Below are 20,302 nucleotides of genomic sequence, written 5' to 3' on the forward strand. Positions count from 1 at the left end.
TCTAATACATTGATTTATTCTTTATCAGCAAGGCAAAATTAGAGTAACTTTGAAAAATGCCTCGGTGTTTGATGGAGCAGAGTTTATTTTGTTTATTCATTTGTCTGTCATATCAAACCATACATAATTTGAGTATGAATTGGCTCCAAAAGGGAAGGCAATATGTGGTGCAGTCCTTATACAAGCTACACACTGTGGAGATATGTATCTGTCAAATAGTATTGCAAAGCCTGCAAAAAAATGCACCCCCATCAACCTGCCTGGTCTGAGGTAGGGATGGCGGAGAATTTCTCCACGAATCTCGGGGAGGCCGAATGCCAATGCATTCAGCCCCCCGAAATTGGCGGTGAAATTCTCCGCCCCCGCCCCCCCCACGGGATGGGACTTACCTCCCTCGAATGTCCCTCTCGGCGGCAGGTCCCAGCGGCGTTTCGGCGGGGGCGGTGGCCGGTCTTCCCACCAGCTGCCACCGCCGCCATTACAAAGTGAATATAAAAAAAATACCACACACACACGTGATAGGCTATGTAACGATTTACATAGCCTATCACGGCTAGATTTCCAAAGTTAGCCGTGATAGGCTACGTAAATCGTTACGTAGCCTATCACGGGTGACTTTGGAAAAAAAAAGCGTGTACGCAAATGGCGGCGTCCATGGGCGCCGCCATTTGTGTTCCTTATTTGGGCCCGGGTAGTCTACGTAAAGATTTACGTAGACTACGGCGAAAATAAGGGCAACGCAAATAGTGACTTTCGCACATCCCTAGTCTGAGGTCATCAGAGGGCATGCTCCTGGTGTTTCTGCATGGACCTATCACCTGCTTGGAGTCCATCCAGAGAAGAGCCTTCAGTGTGGGAGCCCTCTTTCTATGGAACGCTCTGCCTCTGGAGGTCAGGCAGGCACCAACATTGTGTTATTTCTGGCACCTCCTGAAACATCTTTATTTGAGGAAGCCTTCCTTGACTGACCAGCCACAGTTTTTATTGGTACTCTGTTTTTAAAAATAACAACTTTCACTACAGAGTTTTATTTCTTTTGTCATTTTATCATTTTATCTTTTATTGTTCACTGCTCCGGAATCTGTTTAGATGTGGAGTGGTGTGTGTGTGTATATATATATATATATATATATATATGCTGTAAATAAATAAAGTAGCTAGTTATAGGCAACCTATATGCAAAGCTGCCTTATACCAGGTCAGACTGTTGGTCCTTATAGCCCTGTGCTGTCCCTTCTGACTGGCAGCAGCTCTCTAGGGCCTCAGGCTGAGGTCTCTACCTGTACCTTTTTAATGGATAGGTGGGGTTCGAACTTGGGACTTTCTGCATGAAAAGACTGTGCTGTACTACTGAGCTATGGTCTCTCTTCCCCAGTGTTACATTATGAAGCAAAGTATGCACCAAACCTGGGCAGGGCTTATGACCATTCTTCTGCAATATATCTTCCATTGTAACCATACTGCAGCCATGCAGCCCAATCCTATGCATATTTTTCTGAAAGGAAGCCCCACTGAGATCGAATGGGTTTACTTCCAAATTAGTGTAGATAGGATTATAGCTTTAACCCAGAATATGGTCACATTCCATGTAACTAGAAAAACTGTTACGGAAAATGAAACATTTTTTTTAATCTGAGAAAATTAAAATATAAAATGTGAAAGGAAGCCAGGACTGCCATGATAGACAGTGATTTCAGTTATGCATATTACATAATAATGTTCACCAAATATGCAGCATTTGAATGAATTTACAGTACAGTATCATCACTTCTTAATTTTGTAATGAAGACATTTTGCTCCTTAACAAATGCCGTAGGCAGGTATTCCTCTATATTTTACAAGAGGAAAACTTTAATGAATAAAGTATTATCTCAAACTGCATTTTTAAAAATCTGCCTCAAGCATGGTCTGATGCTCATCCTCATTGCTCCGAAAAAAGTATTTTTTAAATTAATTATTACATTTATATCCCAGCTCTTCCAAGGAATGCAAGGTGGCTTGCATGGTCCTCCCTCTCTCCATTTTATCCACACAACAACCCTGTGAGGTAGGTTAGGCTGAGAGTCCGTGACTGACTCACCCAGTGAGCTTCATGGCCAAGTGGGGACTAGAATCTGGATCTCCTGAGTCCTAATCCAACACTAACCACTACACCACACCAACTGCACATTTCGCCATGTTACAGAAAAAATGACTAGCTGCACGTTGAGCCTCAAACAAAAAGAAACACGCAATTAGATCCATGCACGTCAGGAATGTAATGGTCCTTGGCTGGGCTTTGCCTTCCTGCCATCCGCTGAATGCCTGCGCAGTCTTATGCTTCTCATGTGAATTCTGTTCTACAAAGTTTCAAAACCAGTATTGTAAAAGAGAACCTTGTGCTTGTAAACTAACTAGTGGATGAATTCATTTACAATTTCAATATGTGGGTTTGAAAAGATCGCTATTCCTCAAACAAGTTTGGTGTAAGTGAATTTAATAAAATGCAAACCTTTGGGGAAATATTGTCTACTTTTTCAATTCAAAGTTGTTTAAAACAGTGTTCTTTCCTGCAAGGCCTGAGGGCCACTGCAGGTTCCGTTCACTTCCAGCGCACCTCTCTCCCCTTTCCGTGCAGTAGCTGCTTGCTCTCAGCAGGGCCTCTCTAGCTTTGCCTTGTTGTTTGCTTTAGCAGTGGGCCAGCTGCTGGGATCTGGGCTACTGGACAAGGCACTGGGACTGAGGAGTCAGAAGTCCTGCCATCATCAGCTGCAAGATGGCAGTGGGTGGGGAGAAGAGAACCCAGGGGCAATCAGCCAATTAGCTGTGGTGGGAGAAGAGCCCAAGAGGCACAGAGCAACATGATTGGCTATTGGCAGTGGTGCACTGTGCAGGCACTGGAAATGAAATTGAATGCACGGCCGAGAGAACAAGCAGCATGGACCTTGCCTGGAAGATGTTGCCAGACTGAGCAGCGCGAAGCACTCTCTCAGTAATGAGAAAAAGATCTATCCCAATCCAAGGACCAAGCGAGCCTGTCGGAATTTGCCTGCTTGGTGGCTTGCTGATGAGTCCTTGCTTGGATAAGGTGGAGGGGGATGGGGAAGAGAGGCCCCCAAAGGCCTCCAGCTGAGTTCAGTGCACAGCATCGCCAGGGAACAGCGGGGAGAGGAGAGCCACCCCATGGCACAGGAAAGGCTCTCAAGTGGGCTCAGTGGCAGTGTCTGGAGCCAAAGTGGCTCTTGCTTGAAAAATAATGAACATCACTGGTTTAAAATCTTAAAAGAAAGCCAAAAATGTGTGGCTGTTGGCAGGTGTGAAGGTTTGAGGCCTACAGAGGCAAAAGGGGAAAAGGTCAAGCTTAGAGGTTTGGGTTTTGTTTTGTTTTTGTTGGCGGGGGGTGTATCTCTGAGAGGAGTAGTTTCATTTCCCTGATTAAGGGTCAGTTCCATTTCCCCAGTTAAGTCTCATTTCTTCAGGTTTGAAACAATACTTTTGGTTTTGAGGGGGGAGGGTATATAAGAGAGCCAGTAAGAGCAGAGTTGGGGAGCTCAGAGCCTGAAAAGGGAGCAGGAAGAAGCCACCTAGAAAAAGTCTAAGTACAGCCAGGGTAAAGGAACTTCACTTGGGTTTTGCAGCTTTTATTTTCTCTTAATGCCTTTTGTATCACTCCACTCTATTGTGTAAATACCCTTAGTTGTGATCGGCTTGCTTTAATTTACCAGTAAATTGTTGTGATACAACCCTGTGTCTAGAGTGTTAATCACCCATGCTTACAGCCTAAACCCCACATTATTGGAAAGGGGAAGGTAAAAGAAGGAAGGTGGGACTCTTAAGGAGGGAAGAGATCCTTAAGGAGTAGCTCAGGGGGTCCAGGCCATAAGGGGAACCCAGCAGGTTGTATTATTTTCCTAGAATGGTTTAGAGCAAAGACTGGTCTGAGAACTTGTACTGCCTGAAGACTGAGCTGGGCTCTATTAAAAGCTACACAGTGGGGGGAAATGGCCTGGGAGACATGTGCAAGGGGAATTGGCAGTAAAGGGCCACCACCTGCCAACTGATTGTCCCTTACAAAAGCCCCACCTTGACATTCACATTAACCAGCACGCACATCTTTGGTAGTTTTTTTTTGATATAACATGTGGTTCAATCTTCAGGTAGGAAATTGGGCGAATCTCCAAAATATCCCACAAAGCACTGGTCTTTTCGGAGATCACAACACGTGCATATTTCATTTTATTTGACAGTTGATCTACATTTGGACTTCTGGTATTCTTCCCTTAAAATGTTTTGTCAGAAGCCACCTTATGGCTATATTCTTTCTAGTAAAGACTGAAAGGAGGCTCAGAAGATACAGAGACACAGGCAGAAATAATGAACATGCAAAATCAAAAGCCAACTCTGACAACTGATAAATATTTCAATTATAAATTAGCAAATTCTGTTGTGAATAAAAATGTATTATTTCTGGGCTGTACGTGCACGCACACACATGTGCACCAGAATTGGGCTCAATTCTTACTTCCCTCTTACTTGACAAATATATTGATCAATAAATAGGTCAAATGAAAATGATCCTGAAAATAAAGAAGAAATAAAGTATTGTAGTAATAAAGTGCTTGATGCATGTACTGTTTACACCATCCATTCAGTGGGGTTAAACTACTGTTTCCTGTTGGTCTTACCTCCCTGATGCAATGCAGTGGTGCTCCCGCTATGGGGATTTAATACCCATAAAATAAAATTAGAATACAGGTTAGCGTATATAAATTTAGACTGACCAAAGTTAGGCACATTTATAAATGAAAAGCCTCACACCTTAAGTAAAATCTGGTTGATTAGGAGAAAGTAGTGACTCTGAGGACAAGAGACAAAGGGAAATTAGCAGGTAGCATATGGTTACATGAAATTAGTAAACAGCAAAGAATTAGGAAATATTGTGGTTTGCAAGCAGTCTTTGCCAGGCAGTACAAAGATGAGTCATCTTGTGGTTAAGGTTAGGGTACATGAATATAACCAAAATGCAATTCCCTTGGTGGAGTTTTAGAGGAGTTTTTTAGTGGACACTGAAAAGTCACTGTGAGAAAGGAGCAACAAGTGACATAAAGGGGAAGTATGGATAGATGTGCTGAGGTGGAAATAAAATAATACAGTAACCAATCACATCACATATCATTTAAAAGTAAAAAGAAAACACTAGGTGGGGTTCACTCCCAGTAGGAAGTCACCTCTGCTAGCAGAAAGCTGTAACTGGGTAAAGAATGTCTTGCTTTCTCTTCCTGCTCTGAGCTTAGTTAACTAGTACCATGGTACCATTTTCTTTCTATAATTGTCTTGAATATATTTGCTTGTTAATATATGTTTTAAAATACAACCTAAGTATATGTGCATCCATTTATGAAATAACAGTGCTATTTGAGTCCAAGTGTGAATCATATTATTCCCCCATAATAAGCAGGGTTGTAGGGACCTGTTCTAACGAGGACATTTTAAAAGCCCAAATCGATTTCTGGACCAATTTCTTCCCCTATACCATATACCCATGCATTAAGGGAATATGGGGATTCTATCCATCCATCCTATCCATCCATCCTATCCTTCTCCTTGGCCTAAAAGGCTCCTGGAGCAGCTTACAGTCAGTTAAATAGGCCAGTTCCTGCCTGCAGGATTACAATCTAAAAAAAACTCCGACACAAAAGGAAAAGGGATGGGTAAGGAAGAGGAAAAAGTGAAATAGTCTTTCAGCAGGCTTGGTGGAATAGCCCTGCTTCCACCTTCTCATCGCCCTCTGTTAGCCTACTGGAATGGCTGCTGGTGCTGACAGTTGACAAAGGAGGAGCTTTCATGAGGGAGGCCCTTCATTTTTGAAAACAGGTGTGCTACCAAACTATTTCTGCTGGGACAGACCACTTGTTGCATCATCTGCACACTCTCTTTCAAGCCTCCCATGCTGCCTGGGGGATGCTGGGAGTTGTAGAGCTTTTTTTGTCTAAGCATGCATAGGATTGCGCTCTAAGGCAGTTTTGTTTCACTGACTTTTTGGTTGCTAGTTCTTATGTTGAATTTTCTGCTACTGTTTTCTGTTCATTGCGGGGGTGGTGGTGGTTTCAGTTTAATTTTATATGGATGATTTTTAGTTGTATTTTTAATGTTTAATACTTTACTTTAATTTTATTGTGAACCAGGAGACCTTTGGCCATTGGGCCATATAGCAATGTAATAAACAAACAAACCACTTGGTGAAAAACTGTTAATGCACATGAAGTGCAAGATTGCTGCAGGTAGAGATCCAACATTCACAGTAACTGTTAAGAGGCTAGCATATGTGCAGAGAACTTGATAAGTGGCCATAAGCTCATCTCGTGTCATATTTTAGCAAAAGCTAAACTGTAAGATATATTTATTTATCAATAACATGTATATACCACTTTTTCTAACAGTTCAATGCTAATACTTGTTTACTCAAATGTAAGTCCTACTGAGTTCAATAGGACTTATTTCTTTATAAGTATGCTTAGGTTTTCAGCCACATGCAGAGTTGAGACTGCAGCATTCCGGCATAAACCTTTAGGTTAGTGATGATGTAAAAAGGACAGTCCCGTATATAGTGAATGCACAGATCAGCTGGCAAGGAGCTGCTTCACGCAACAATTCTGAGTGGTCATTATGAACCCAGTGGTTCTGAGAAATGGTTGTCACTTGTCTTGCTTCAGCATGAAGGAGCCTGAATAAAGCACCGAGGATCTTTATGTGTGGCCCCAAAAACCTTCATTGTCATCCAAGAATGGCATATGGAGTTCAGCAGCAACATGCTGCAATAGTCCAGCAGAGTAATCCTTAAACCTTAATGATTAAGATTTGAAAAAGAACAAATGCTGTTACTGACCCAGCTATCATCTCAAAAGCATGATCTAGATTAACAGGTGCCTGATTAACAGCTGTCTGATATAGACTCAGGAGGGATTCAGACAACCAGAACTCATGAGGTAGCTTCCACGTGGCACCTGTAACCATGTTGTATAACCTGTACACCTTGTATAACCTGTACAAGTTAGTTGCTTGTAGCCTGTAACCACATGGTTACTCCTAATATTTATGTTGTCCCATCTGTTTTCCTGGATATCCAAGTGTGTTTTCCTGGATATCCAAGTGTTTGTGAAGGGGTAGTAACACTCTGATTGAAGATTACTCATTGCCATCTCTCCATGGGGTTACAAGCACTATGTAAGATGTTAAGCTCCTGAAGGTTGGAATCCACCTTCAGCCAATGACTGGTAAGGGGAAAAATCATTTACCAATGAAAACTTTGAACTGGCTGATCCATACTGTTCCTCAGCCTTCCCCAACCTGGTGTCCCCCAGATGTGTTGGGCTGCAACTCCCATCATCCCCAGCCAGTATGGCCATTGGAGAAGTCTGCTCTTCCTCACACTGGGCATGTGACCCCTGAGACAATTATGTGAGTCCTGGAACGTGTTTTCAGCCTCTCCCTGCACACAATGTGAAGTAAATATCTTTATGCATATGCAGCATGGCTGAGAACATAAGAAGAGCCCTACAGGATTAGACCACAGGTCCATCTGCCTGAGCATCCTCATCTTCACTGTGTCCAATCAGATGCCTCAGGGAAGCCCACAGACAGGACTTGAAAACAATAGCGTTGTCCTACAGTCACTCCCCAGCAACAGGTATTCAGTGTCCTCCGAATATGAAGGTTCCATTTGTCTATTATGGCTAATAGCCAGTGGAGGCTGGTGGCTCCAGTTTCGGGGAGGTAATGATTCCATTTTGGGTTTCAGTTAGAACCTGTCAGAACTCTAAAGGTGCTATCCAAGGTGCTGCACCCTATCCCCAAAATGGGTCCAGCATCTTGGATGGCACCTTTAGAGTTCTGGCTGGTTCTAACTAAAGCCCAGAATGGAATCACCACCCCTCTGAAACTGGAGCTACCAGCCTCCACTGCTAATAGTCACTGATAGCCTTATCATCCATGAATTTGTCAAATCCCCTTTTAAACCCATCTCTATTAATGACCATCACCACCAGCGTATGGAACGCCATAAGCTAATTATGCACTGTGTGAAGTAGTTCCTTTTGTCTGTCCTAAATCCGATGCTGATCAATTTCATTGGGTAGCCCAGAGTTCTAATATTATGGGAGAAGGAAGAAAAATGTCTTTCTGTCCACTTTCTCCACACCACGCATAATTCTTTCATAAAACTCTATCATGTCTCCCCCTTATCACTTTTTCCCTCTAAACACTGTAATTGCTCCTCATACAGAAAGTGCTTAACCCCACTAATCAATTTGTCTTTTTTGGCATCTTTTCCAGCTCTACGGTATCCTTTTTGAGATGGGGTGACCAGAACTGTGTGCAGTATTCCAAATACACCCGAATCATAGATGTGTATAAGGGCATTGCCAATACTGGAAAGTTCCTTTTCAATGCCTCTCCCTCACCAGTGAGCAATCACAACTAGGGTTGGCGGAGAATTTCTCCCCGAAACTTCAGGGGGCCGAGCGCCAACATGTTCGGCCCCCCGAAGAAGTTTCGGGGAGAAATTCTCCGCCCCCGCCCCCCCCCCCCCGGGACGGGACTTACCTTTCCCGAATGTCCCTCCCGGCGGCGGATCCCGGCGGCGGTTTGTCGGGTCTTCATCAGGGGCGGGGGGCAGCAGCCGATGTTTTGACCGGCTGCCGCCGCCGCCGCCATTCCAATAAAACTAAAAAAAACCCAACACCCCCGTGATAGGCTACGTGACGATTAACGTAGCCTATCACGGCTAGATTTGCAAAGTCAGCCGTGATAGGCTACGTAAATCGTCACGTAGCCTATCACGGGTGACTTTAAAAAAAAAAAAAACCCGTACGGCTAATGGCGGCCCCCATAGGGAGCCGCCATTCACGTTCCTTATTTGGTCTCTGTAGTCTACGTAAATCTTTACGTAGACTACGGCAAAAATAAGGGCAACGCAAATAGCGTTGCCCTTATTTTCGCCGTAGTCTACGTAATCTTTACGTAGATTACAGCGACCAAATAAGGAACGTGAATGGTGGCTCCCTATGGGGGCCGCCATTAGCCGTACGCGCTTTTTTTTTTTTTAAGTCACCCGTGATAGGGTGACTTTAAAAAGCTGCGAGACCAGGTAAGTGACTTTCGTGCACCCCTAATCACAACACATCCTTTCCATATGGGATGAGGGGGCCCTTCTGTCACCTCACAACACACAGCTTCCAAGCAAGTGTGAGCCTCAGACACTTTTAAAGACTTTTAAAGACATTAAATAATGTTTAATAAATCAGGACTGGGTATAATCCATGTTAAAGAAATTGCAGCCTGGGCATACTTCCATTTCAGTTTAAAAACATCATCTATGTACAAATACAAATACATTCAAACAAAAAGCAACGTGCTATCCTGATAGAAGATTTCAAACAATCAGTCAACACAGACCTCAAGGTAATTGAGTTCTTACACTATTTGTTTTTCATTTTATGCTTCAGGTTACACATTATTACTTTCATAAACCTTTCCTATAACCCCATTTAATTCTTCTTGTTGTTTAGAGGTAATAATAAAACAGCAACAAGGAAAATGGCAGTCAATATCCAAACTTCTGTGCAAGGATGAATTCACATAAGAGTTCTTTCTTATTCATTGGAGAAGTGAAATCTATAATAAAAATGTTTCCACGAGGAGTTATTGATCTCGCTTTTATGTTTATCTAAATGTTATACATGACTAGGAAAATAAGATCTTGTGTGCATTATTTGTGGCAACTGCCACATTTGTATAATGCAAATATTATTTCCCCCCCCCCATCATCTATAGATGTACTGAAACTTCAAAATGTATTAATGTTTCAGAATAAGGCTATATCATGAAATGTAAATGTTTGGGGTTTCATGAGTTTGGAATAGTGAATCAGCACACCTGCATAGCATGAATTAACTCTCCCCATGTTGTAATTGTCAATGAGATAGACTTGCTGGAGGTTCTTAAAGTAAAGCTTGAACATATCTATCTAGGAGTGCCATCACTGAAATGTGTGGCCCTCTAGGTGTTGCTGGATTGTAACTCCCATGATCCCTCACTGTTGACTAAACGAACGTAAGAGCCATGCTGGATCAGACCAAGGGTCCATCTAGTCCAGCATTCTGTTCACACAGTGGCCAACCAGTTGTCAACAGGAAACCCACAAAGAGGACACGAGTGCAACAGCACCCTCCCACCCATGTTCCCCAGCAACTGATGTACATAGGCATACTGCCTCTGACATTGGACTATGCTGGCTAGGGCTGATGGGAATTGCACTCCAACAACATCTGGAGGGCCACACATTCTCCACCCCTAATCTACAGGATTGTGGGTGCCTTTCCCAAACCAAAGATTTAATGGGCTCCAAAGCACACCCTGTGATCTCCATAAGCAGAGCGTAACTCCATTAATTCAGTGTTGCGGAGTGCTCTGTCAGGGCATCCTTATTGCCCACAGGGAAACACCAATGTTGTACAGAAACAAGGTGTTCTGCAAGGCGTTCCACAACTCATTATGACTTCATTAGGCTAGGTGTTGCCTGTGCTAGTTGTTCTGCTAGAATTTGTGCAGCCACTAGCAGATCATCAACTCTTGTAATTTTTCCACGTGCAATGTTAACCCTGCGAGTCTAGCTCGTTTCAATTCCCTGAAATACAGTGTTAACTATATCCCATCTTCCTTCCACTCTGATCATAATATATGGTAATTTATAGCTTTTAACTAAAACACAGCCTTGTTAAACTCTTACATTCTTGGGTTGCCAACTTTACTAAACTTATGCACAAACAAGTCAATGAGACTTGTTCCATACAACTGACCTGATCCCATTAGGAGGCATCTGCATGGAAGCAGGTTTCTGCACATTTATCCCTAGGAGGAGAGGGAACTGCACATACAAATATGTGCTGTGTGTGTTTTCCAGACCGATCCAGATGCTGGAGCTGTGCTCAAGCAGCCCTACTATATAAATAGTGCTGAACAGCTGTTTTGGAGGAAGAATAGCTGGATTTTGTCCCCACACATCCCATTTCCTGACAAACTAGTGACTGAAACAATTTCAGCTGATCTGGTTGGGTGATATATGCACACCGTTGGATCACAACCAATGTGGTTAGTCTTGGAAGTAGAAAAAGATGCAAATTAATGATACAGACATTGCTGTGCTTTGAATGGTGACAGAAAAACATATTACACTGTTTGTATCTGCATTGGTTCCACATCGAACTATGTAGATTACAGATTATTAGGCTCAAGAGTTAGGCTGCCTCAGAGATGGACAGCATCTCAGGAGCCACTTGACCCTCCATATGAGTCTAGAGAGCTAGAAAGTGTATTTTGTGGCATATTCCAATATTGTCATACGTAATCAGGTTTTATAATACTGTAAGAACAGCTATTAGCCAATTCATTGCCCCACTCAGCTGTAAAGCCTACTGGGTGATTTTGGGCCAATCACTCACTCTCAGCCTAACCTACCTTACAAGGTTGTTGTGCGGATGAAAGAGGGAAACCATGTGTGCTGCCTTGAGCTCTTGAGGAAGAAAGACAGGATATCAATAAACACAAAAATGATAGATAGGTAAGTAGGTAGATAGATAGATAGATAGATAGATAGATAGATAGATAGATCCTGCTCTGGCCCATAAATACCAGTTGGTCATCCATTAATTTCACCATGAATATGGCATTATATTTAATCTAATCAACATTCTCATAATACTCAAACCTGACCCTGCAACTACACACATACTCACATACACAGTCATGGTCTCTCCACAATTCTGCAATACTCTGAAAAAGACACAGGAGAAGATGAATACAGGCTGCTCCATCCAGGGAGAACCTCCAGTACCTTCTCCCATGTTCTTTGGGCTGAAGAATGTGGCCCTACCATCATCTTCTCACTCAGGACATGAATCCCCAACAGTACCTCCATCTTCCCAACCTCATAGAAGTCAACCGATACAAAATCAAGTGAGACCCTTTAAAAAACACAGCTGGCTCCTCCCGAAAGTCAGGGCCAGCTATAGTACAGGCCTTGTCAGCCTACATAAGGCTTCAGATGGTTTCAGCTCTCCAGAGACAACATTCCTCTATAGCTGCTTGCAATAGAAGAGAAAACTCCAGCCAGCAGGACCCACTGGGAGCTGTCCAGAGCCCTAAATTCCCTGCTTAAGAGACTTGACCTGACCTAACTTGGCCTGCCCATGTCCACTTGCCCTGCAATCGTCAAGTCCCAATGGAACAATATACATACGCCCCCCTCTCAAAAAAAAAAAAAAAATTATGTTGGCTTTCTTGCTTCTTGGATGCAAAGAATTTTGAAAATATGAGTGTTCACAAGACAGAAGTCATTAAAGTCCTCCATTTTATTTTAAAGCAATATTTTATAGTACTAATACTTTTGTTTAGTCACAAAAGTTCATTGAAATGCAGCAGCTACGTCTTTGGTAACCTCCTGAAAGTAAAAACACAAGCAAGTTTGATGTGGATAGTTGGTAACTAAAGGTTGAGCAGCCCTGCTTTAGGCAATAGCCTGAGAAGCCAAAAACCTTGAAGACAGATTCCAGCTGTCAAGAAATGCTTGAAAAGCATGTACCATAAGGTAGCTTTTAGACAACAAAAAAGTCTTGCATATAAATAACTAATCTGATCCTCAAACATCTTTGTTGATACAATCTGTGCTGACACAGTCTCTGCTGGCTATTACAAGTTCAGGTCGATCAACCGAAATAGCTGGAGTACTGGGCCCTCTTCCACCGCTCCCAGCCACATTTTTCTACTCAGTAGTATACCTGCATCATGTGAAGAGAAAAATGGCCTCTAGCATGTCAGAACCAAACTTGGAAGGCACATTTGTTAATGCTACAAATAATCCAGACTTACTAAGTTGGGATAAAAAGTGTAAGGTACATGCAGACTGCAAGTATTCTGTGGCTGACTAATGCTTTATTAAGGTAGTTACAATCATGGAGTTGGAACGGATCTCAAATGTTATCTAGTTTAACTCCCTTGTGGTGCAGAACATCTGCTGCGACAGCATTCCTGATCTTGTTGATCATGAGCTGGATGAAAGGTTGTGACTATTTTGTCTAATTGTTTTGCACATGTTCTGTAATCATGTTCTCAAGCTTTATCTGTAAATCACTGATTACTATCAGTCCCACAGTTTCACTGGAAAACTGACTTGCTAGGCAATTGTTATTTGGCTTCCTGTTAAAGCTCTATGTTGACCCATTTTGGAAGAGAGCAGAGCAGAAATGCATGGAGCACAAATCAAAGAGTATAAAATAGCAGAATATAATGTAAAGGAGTAATAAAATCAGGAGTGGCCAGAAAAACCTACCATTAAATTAAGAGTCATTCTGTTCAAATTGTTCAAGAGACCAATTGCATATAATGCACATTGCTGTTCATAGTAACATTGCTTTTGCTTTCGTTTACCAAGGGTGGGGTGTCTTGCATTCTTTTGCCTCAAATGAAACAGTGTTCTTACATCAAGCTCTCATGGCCTACCATCTAACACAGGGGCAGGCAACTTGTGGCCACTTTGGCCTACCACACCCAGGATCCCTCATCATCGGCTATGCCGGCTAAGGCTCATGGACGTTGCAGGCCAAAACATCTGGAGGGCCACAAGCTGCTCACTCCTGATCGAACATAACACACTAACCAAAATATTTCTGGGCTAGTGCTTCAAGTTACAGCATGGTGAAAAGACCCAGTGAAAAGCAGTGTGTAAATGTGGGTGGAAAGCCAGACTTCCCTTTATTTTCATGAGGGGACTTGCTACCCAGAAAAGGACTGGGGAGAAAGTGTTTGAAACCATCAGGAGTGAATTCTTCCATCCATACTACCACACCTCCACTGACTGGGACCCTTATAAGAAGCTGCTGCCTATGGGGGAGCCACCCTCCAGGGTAGGTTTGTACCCCTGCTCCCTTCTGACAGATTTCAGAGACTGCTTTTGCTTTTAGGCAGGGGAGGAATGTATTTGGATTTGAGTTTTTGGTGAGGTTTTTTTTTTTTTTTTTTTTTACAGATGTTACTGAGATATTGCTGTCTTAAACTTTTGTAAGTTGTATTTTATCGTTTGACTTTTGAATTTGTATTAACCTGTGTGAGCCGCCTTGTAGGGGTTCTTTTTGGGCCAAATGGCAGCACAGAAATAACATAACAGATGCATCAAGCAAGCAATATGAACAAAAGAGTAATTTATTATGTGTGTGTGTGTATATATATATTTATATATATAATCTCTATTGTCATAATAGTCTCTGGGATTTAAAATGTATTTTTGCTATTAAAAATTATAATTCAAACATTAAATACTGTTATATACATTATGATTCCATTTCTTAGTTCTAACCATGAATGGTATGGTTACGAAGTATAAACCTGGAGAGGAAAAGGAAGCAATTCCTCTAGCATTGCAGTCTTTAGAAGTTAAGATCATACACCTGTAGAGTTGACTATGAAAAAGCCAAATGTCCAAATGCTTTTGTACAGTATCTTTTTTAATAAAGGAAACAGGAGGATAGAACTGGCCAGAAGTTTGTCAGTTTTATATATATATTTCAAAGTCTCATACCTATTTTATATAAAATAACAAAATATACACACAGAGGGCCGTGTTTGTTAACATTAGTTCATACACATACAAGTAAATAAAAGGTTTTTCTTTTAATGTATGGCTTTGCAAAGGTAGAGTATGAAGTGACTTCTGTTTATTTATTTAAAAGCATTTTAAGAGAACGTGTTAGTGTGCTTACAATAGTGGCCATGGTAGTCGAGTGACGAGCCAAGAGCTTAATGCTAGAGTCACTGGAGGTCTTGCCAGACACTGCTTCTGCAGCCTTTAGAAGACAAATGTAGTTTATTACAACCTCATCTATTTTAGCGACAATTTCCTCCTGCTGTGTTTCAGAGTTCATGATTTTAACTAAACGCATGCAGGCTTCTGTTAAGCAACAGAGTACTTGAAAGCTAGAAGTCATAGCTACAAGCATTTCCTCGGGGCTTTTTTCAGCCATGGCCATTTTCCTGCAGGCACTTCCCAACTGTCTCGATTCTACAGATAACAGTTGTTTGTACTGAGAAAGTTTAAGGTCATATGTTTCTGGATGATCCTCCCTCTTCCCCACACTCGACCGGACCAAACAGAGTAGCTCATTGGCATCCTTTTGTGCTGCAAGAAACCCGTCAGGCACCGCATAATTCTTTTCCTTCATGACACCAAGTCTTGAAATCTGTGCATCAAAGGACATGTTGCTGAGATCCGTATCAGTTTTGCCATCCTCGTCTTCAAGACTGCTGTTGCTGTTTGGACTGTTTTCTGCATCTCTGGGGGCCTCTACACCTTCTTGCTCCTTTTCCTCATTTTCAGGGGAGAAAGGCTGAGTAGATAGTTCTGCTACCGTGCACTGTATCTCGGGACGATAGAGGCATGAGAGCCGGGTGCTGTCCATGTGCTCAACGTCATCTTCATCATCTTCAGCATTTCCTCTCTTCAGGAAACAATAGCTAAAGGGGCTGCGGCATTTCCAGTAGCTAGCATCTAGCTTTCGTAAGGGCAATGTTCTGAACTGCTTGGGCTCCTTCTGGATGGTGTTCAAGATGGAAGATCTTCTGCTGCTCACGCTGATGTTCACAGAGCTTTGAGAATAACGTTTTGATAACTTTTTGCTCAGAGGAAGTTCTCCCCTTTTTTCTGATTTTGAGTCATCTGCTTCAGTGGCATCTGTACATAACATACCGGCTGTGGCTTTCTCCTTCTCAAGAAACATCTCAATGCCTGTTGTTTCTGCAGTGACACTGCTGCTACGTCGCAAAACTGTCCTCTTGTGTGGCGTTCTGAGGCTTCCCCCCATCACATCATATGGCCATAAACTAACCGCTACCCCACCCGACTGGCTGACTTTGGGAACATCAAAAGAGTCTTGATTTTGACTTGGCACCTTTGATTCGGAGTGAATGTGGGATGATAGCATGATGGAATCAGCTCTGGGCTGTTTAGGAAAAGCTGAAGGCAAGCCTCCTCGTCTTCCAGTCACAGGCTCTGTGAAAGCTACACTAGGGGTAGTAGAAGAACAGAGAGAATAATTAAGCATCTCAGAAAGCCCTTTAGTGACTGAGCACTTCGGTCTCACAGCATTCACTTTTTGAAAAATAAATCCTTAACATTATTATGAATACTCATTTTTAGACCTTCAGGCATGGTTGATATATCAGGATATAATCATAGGTCTTTTCAGGAGACACGCAGACCGTGCAAACAAACAAACCTTTAAATCAGACATGTTGTTTGTCAATCAGGACAAAGGCTGACATAGTGTAAAAACGGAACACTCACAACTAGTCCTTCAGCTGTGGTGTGAACCTGGCTTCCTTTTGGCTTTGCAGTTTGAACGGCACACATAAATAGTATTTAATCAAATACTACTTCGGTTCCCAGGCTTGACCTTCCCCTCTGCCTCAGACAGGATGTCCCCCTTAAAAAATTAAAGGGGGACATCCTGTCTGAGGGTGTCCCCCTTTAAGTATCAATTTATATCAGTTTTATATATGTATGTTCCTCTGTTCATCCACTGTCTTATTAATTAAAAGAAAAAAATCAAGAAACTACTCCAGGGTTTGGGTGGTGGTCATATGATTTCTTGATGACATCACAGGTGCCAGCCAATCAGTGCTAATCACAGGCAGCTACTGCTTTTTCTCAGACTTTGAACATGAAGAGGAATAAGTACAATGAAAGCACTTTCCCCACTGCTCTAAAAATATTGTGTTTTTTTTCACCCTTATTTTCTCCAGAATTTTAGCTGATATTGGGCAGGATCCAAACGTGTCCTTGCATGGGCAGTCAGGCCTGCCAGTCCCGGTGCACACGTGCCCCTACCACTGGCACTTCCAGTGGCAAGCCTCCAAATGAGCAACCTACCCCTTCCAGAAATGAGCGTTTCAGCTCATTTCAAGGCTTACCCCCGGAAGCGCTACATTGCAGCCGCCAGCAGCAGGGCAGCGGGCACAGCAGGATCAGCAGGCCTGGCCACCCATACAAGGGCACGGTTGGATCCTGCCCATTGTTACCAGTTTGTTACAGAAAATGCTAGCCACATGGCTGAGCAAGTCAGGCTTTGTGGCTGAGGGTGTTATTAGTAACTTAGGGAGAGCCAGCAGGTGTATTTGTGGGTGATGCCCCCGCACACACACACGCACGGCACCTGTATCTAGCACACACAAAGGGATACAAGAGGGGTGCTCAGAAGACACAACCCACATGCTCAATGCATGTGTGAGGGAGACAGTGGGACCATGTGGGCTAGCCACATACTCATAGACCCTGGCCAGCCACCTTCAGCAGCTGCGTGTGTGGCATCAGTGCATGAAGAGACACTATGCTTGTCCGGATGTGCTTGTGTAGGGCTCCTCCATGTAAATGAGATCCCTTATTGGCCAGGGTTCTGGGTCACCTGGAGGAGCTCCACATGTGTACTTCAGGTAAGCCCCCTTTGCAGCGATGCTGAACAAGTGGCTGTCAGGGGGTTTGGCCAGCATGTGTATTAGCATGGGGGGAGATAGTCTGCACATGGCTAGTCTGGACAATTCTACTCTCCCCTTATGTGTTCACTGAACATGTGTCAGGGGTAAACTGGATACCCCCAGGATCATTTCCTATCTGTTGTTGTTAGCACAGCCCACGTCTCCAGAGTAACACCCATCGCATATATAGGCCCTCAAGTTTCAGAAATCTCTGTCTCTCTCAGTACTTTCTGTCAAGAACTGAGTCTGGAGCGAGTCTTGAATTGGGGACTTGTGGGCTATCGTGGCAAGACTACACAACACATTCATTTGGGTTCTTCTTTTGCCAGCGTGAGAGGATTCCACCATTAAAGGTTGGCCTAGAAATAATTTTAAATAGACTTCTCCCAAAATTCTGCTTTTAAAATAAAGAAATGAACAAACCAATAAACCAATAACAAGCAGCCTCAGAGGCTGCAACAAGGTGTGAAAGGGTGTGTGCATCCCCCCGTCCCGCTTAATCCTTTCACTCTCTGCCATTTTTCCACTCAAAATCACACTCCCCAAAATGTTTTTCTCCCTGTGTGGAAAAGATATGACCAAGTTTGTGAAGAAAAGGAAAAGCATTAAATAGCCTCTCTACAGGCTGCTCTTCTGCACCAAGATTCTGAGGCTGCTTTTCAGTTGGAGAAAAAAACAATCTTATAGGAGAAAAAACATGGAACTGTATTCATCGTGTAGTTTGGCCTTCAGGCAGGGACTTAAAAGGAGATGGGCAGTGCAATCCTATACATGTCTACTCAGAAGTAAGTCTCACTGAGTTCAATGGAACTTTAAAGGTTTTGGCTCTGGTTCTCTTAGTATTAAAATAGCTCCAGTTCACTGTTAAATTTGTTTTTGTTTTGTATTCCACCAGGGCAGGTGGGGGGCACTTTATAGGAATGAAAGGCAATTTATAAATATTTTAATCAATACATAGCTCTGTCCAAATGAGAAAACTGCAAGAAAAAGGCCTTCGGGGCCTGAGTGAGAACTTCTGGGTCAGGTTTTTTTCACAAGTGTGGCAAAAGCAAATCCCTACTTCTGATATAGATCCACAGTGCCCCTAGAGCATCCTGTCAGTTGGCATCCTGCTGGACAACCTCAATAGTTTTGAGACTTATCTCGCTTCTTTGTCCTTCAAAATGCAAACAAAACCTTAATCCCTTTTGTTGAACAGGCTGACTGGTTCCAACCAGCTTGGGCTTTTGGAGATGTAAGTTACAGTCATTAAGAAGGTGGGTCCAGCCACTAGGTAATTTTCTGATTTGACCACAGAAATCTGAAATGGAGGCTATCCCATTATTGGACGAACCAACCATCAGTCTTTGCAAAGGGGCTGACTTTCACTGAGCAGAGATCCTCATAAAAAAGATTCCCTCAGTCCTTCTAGTTTTCCTATATACATCTAACTGGAAGCCAGATGCTCTCTCTCTCTCTCTGTCTCTCAGACCATCATCTCTGCAATAAATTCGGCATATCCTCTGGGACCCAAGACTCTAGTTAAATAGGTAAAGTGAGTAGATAAGTTAGAATGACCCTTTAAAGGTAAAGTGACTAGATAAGCTAGAATGACTTTTTAAAAAATCTATTTGGAATTCTGTATGTGTGATTGTTCCCCTTCACGGATCACTGCCTTGTTCTGGCGAAGGGGCTTGCGTAACTCAGTGAAGCCATAAGCTATGCCGTGCAGGGCCACTCAAGGCGGACAGGTCATGGCAGAGAGTTCTGACAAAATGTGGTCCACTGGAGAAGGAAATGGCAACCCACTCCAGTATTCTTGCCAAGAAAACCCCATGGAACGTATCACAAGGCTAAAAGAGATGATGCTGGAAGATGAGCCCCTCAGATTGGAAGGTGTCCAATATACTACTGGGGAAGAGCAGAGGGTATTTCCAAGTAGCGCCAGAAAGAGTAAAGCGGCTGGGCCAAACCCGAAAGGACACTCAGCTGTGGATGTGTCTGGTGGTGAAAAGAAAATCCGATGCTGTAAAGAACAATATTGTTTAGGAACCTGGAATGTCAGATCAATGAATCAAGGTAAGCTGGAGGTGGTCAAACATGAGATGGCAAGATTGAACATCGACACCTTGGGAATCAGCGAACTAAAATGGACAAGCATGGGTGAATTTAATTCAGGTGACCATCGTATCTACTACTGTGGGCAAGAATCCCTTAGAAGAAATGGAGTAGCACTCATAGTCAACAAAAGGGTGGGAAAAGCAGTACTGGGGTACAATCTCAGAAAGGATAGAATGATCTCAGTACGAATCCAAGGCAAACCATTCAACATCACAGTAATTCAAGTCTCTGCCCCAACCACTGATGCCAAAGAAGCTGAGGTTGATCGGTTCTATGAAGACCTACAACACCTTCTAGAACTAACACCAAACAAAGATGTCCTCTTCATCATAGGGGATTGGAATGCTAAAGTAGGAAGTCCAGAAATCACTGGGGTAACAGGCAAGCATGGCCTTGGTGTACAAAATGAAGCAGGACAAAGGCTAATAGAGTTTTGCCAAGAGAACAGGTTATCATAGCAAACACTCTTTTCCAACAGCACAACAGGCGACTCTACACATGGACATCACCAGATGGTCAATATTGAAATCAGATTGATTATGTCCTTTGCAGCCAAAGATGGAGAAGCTCTATACAGTCAGTCAAAACAAGACCTGGAGCTGACTGTGGCTCAGGTCATGAGCTTCTTGTTGCAAAGTTTCGGCTT

General features: G+C 42.9%; 1 protein-coding gene across 1 annotated transcript in view; it reads right to left on the reverse strand.

Annotated features, from left to right (window-relative positions):
• Positions 1-14,061: 14,061 nt before the first annotated feature.
• Positions 14,062-20,302, reverse strand: part of FRMPD4 (FERM and PDZ domain containing 4) — a 326,800-nt gene continuing 320,559 nt past the window's right edge. The window contains exon 17 of the mRNA XM_084841758.1: positions 14,062-16,084. Within this exon, the coding sequence (XP_084697884.1) occupies positions 14,745-16,084 (1,340 nt within the window). The 3' untranslated portion in view covers positions 14,062-14,744. The remainder of the gene's footprint in view (positions 16,085-20,302) is intronic.

Source organism: Heloderma suspectum, chromosome 3 (genome assembly GCF_057233095.1).
Source record: "Heloderma suspectum isolate Gila_16-S chromosome 3, 16-S_ref, whole genome shotgun sequence".
NCBI lineage: Eukaryota > Metazoa > Chordata > Lepidosauria > Squamata > Helodermatidae > Heloderma > Heloderma suspectum.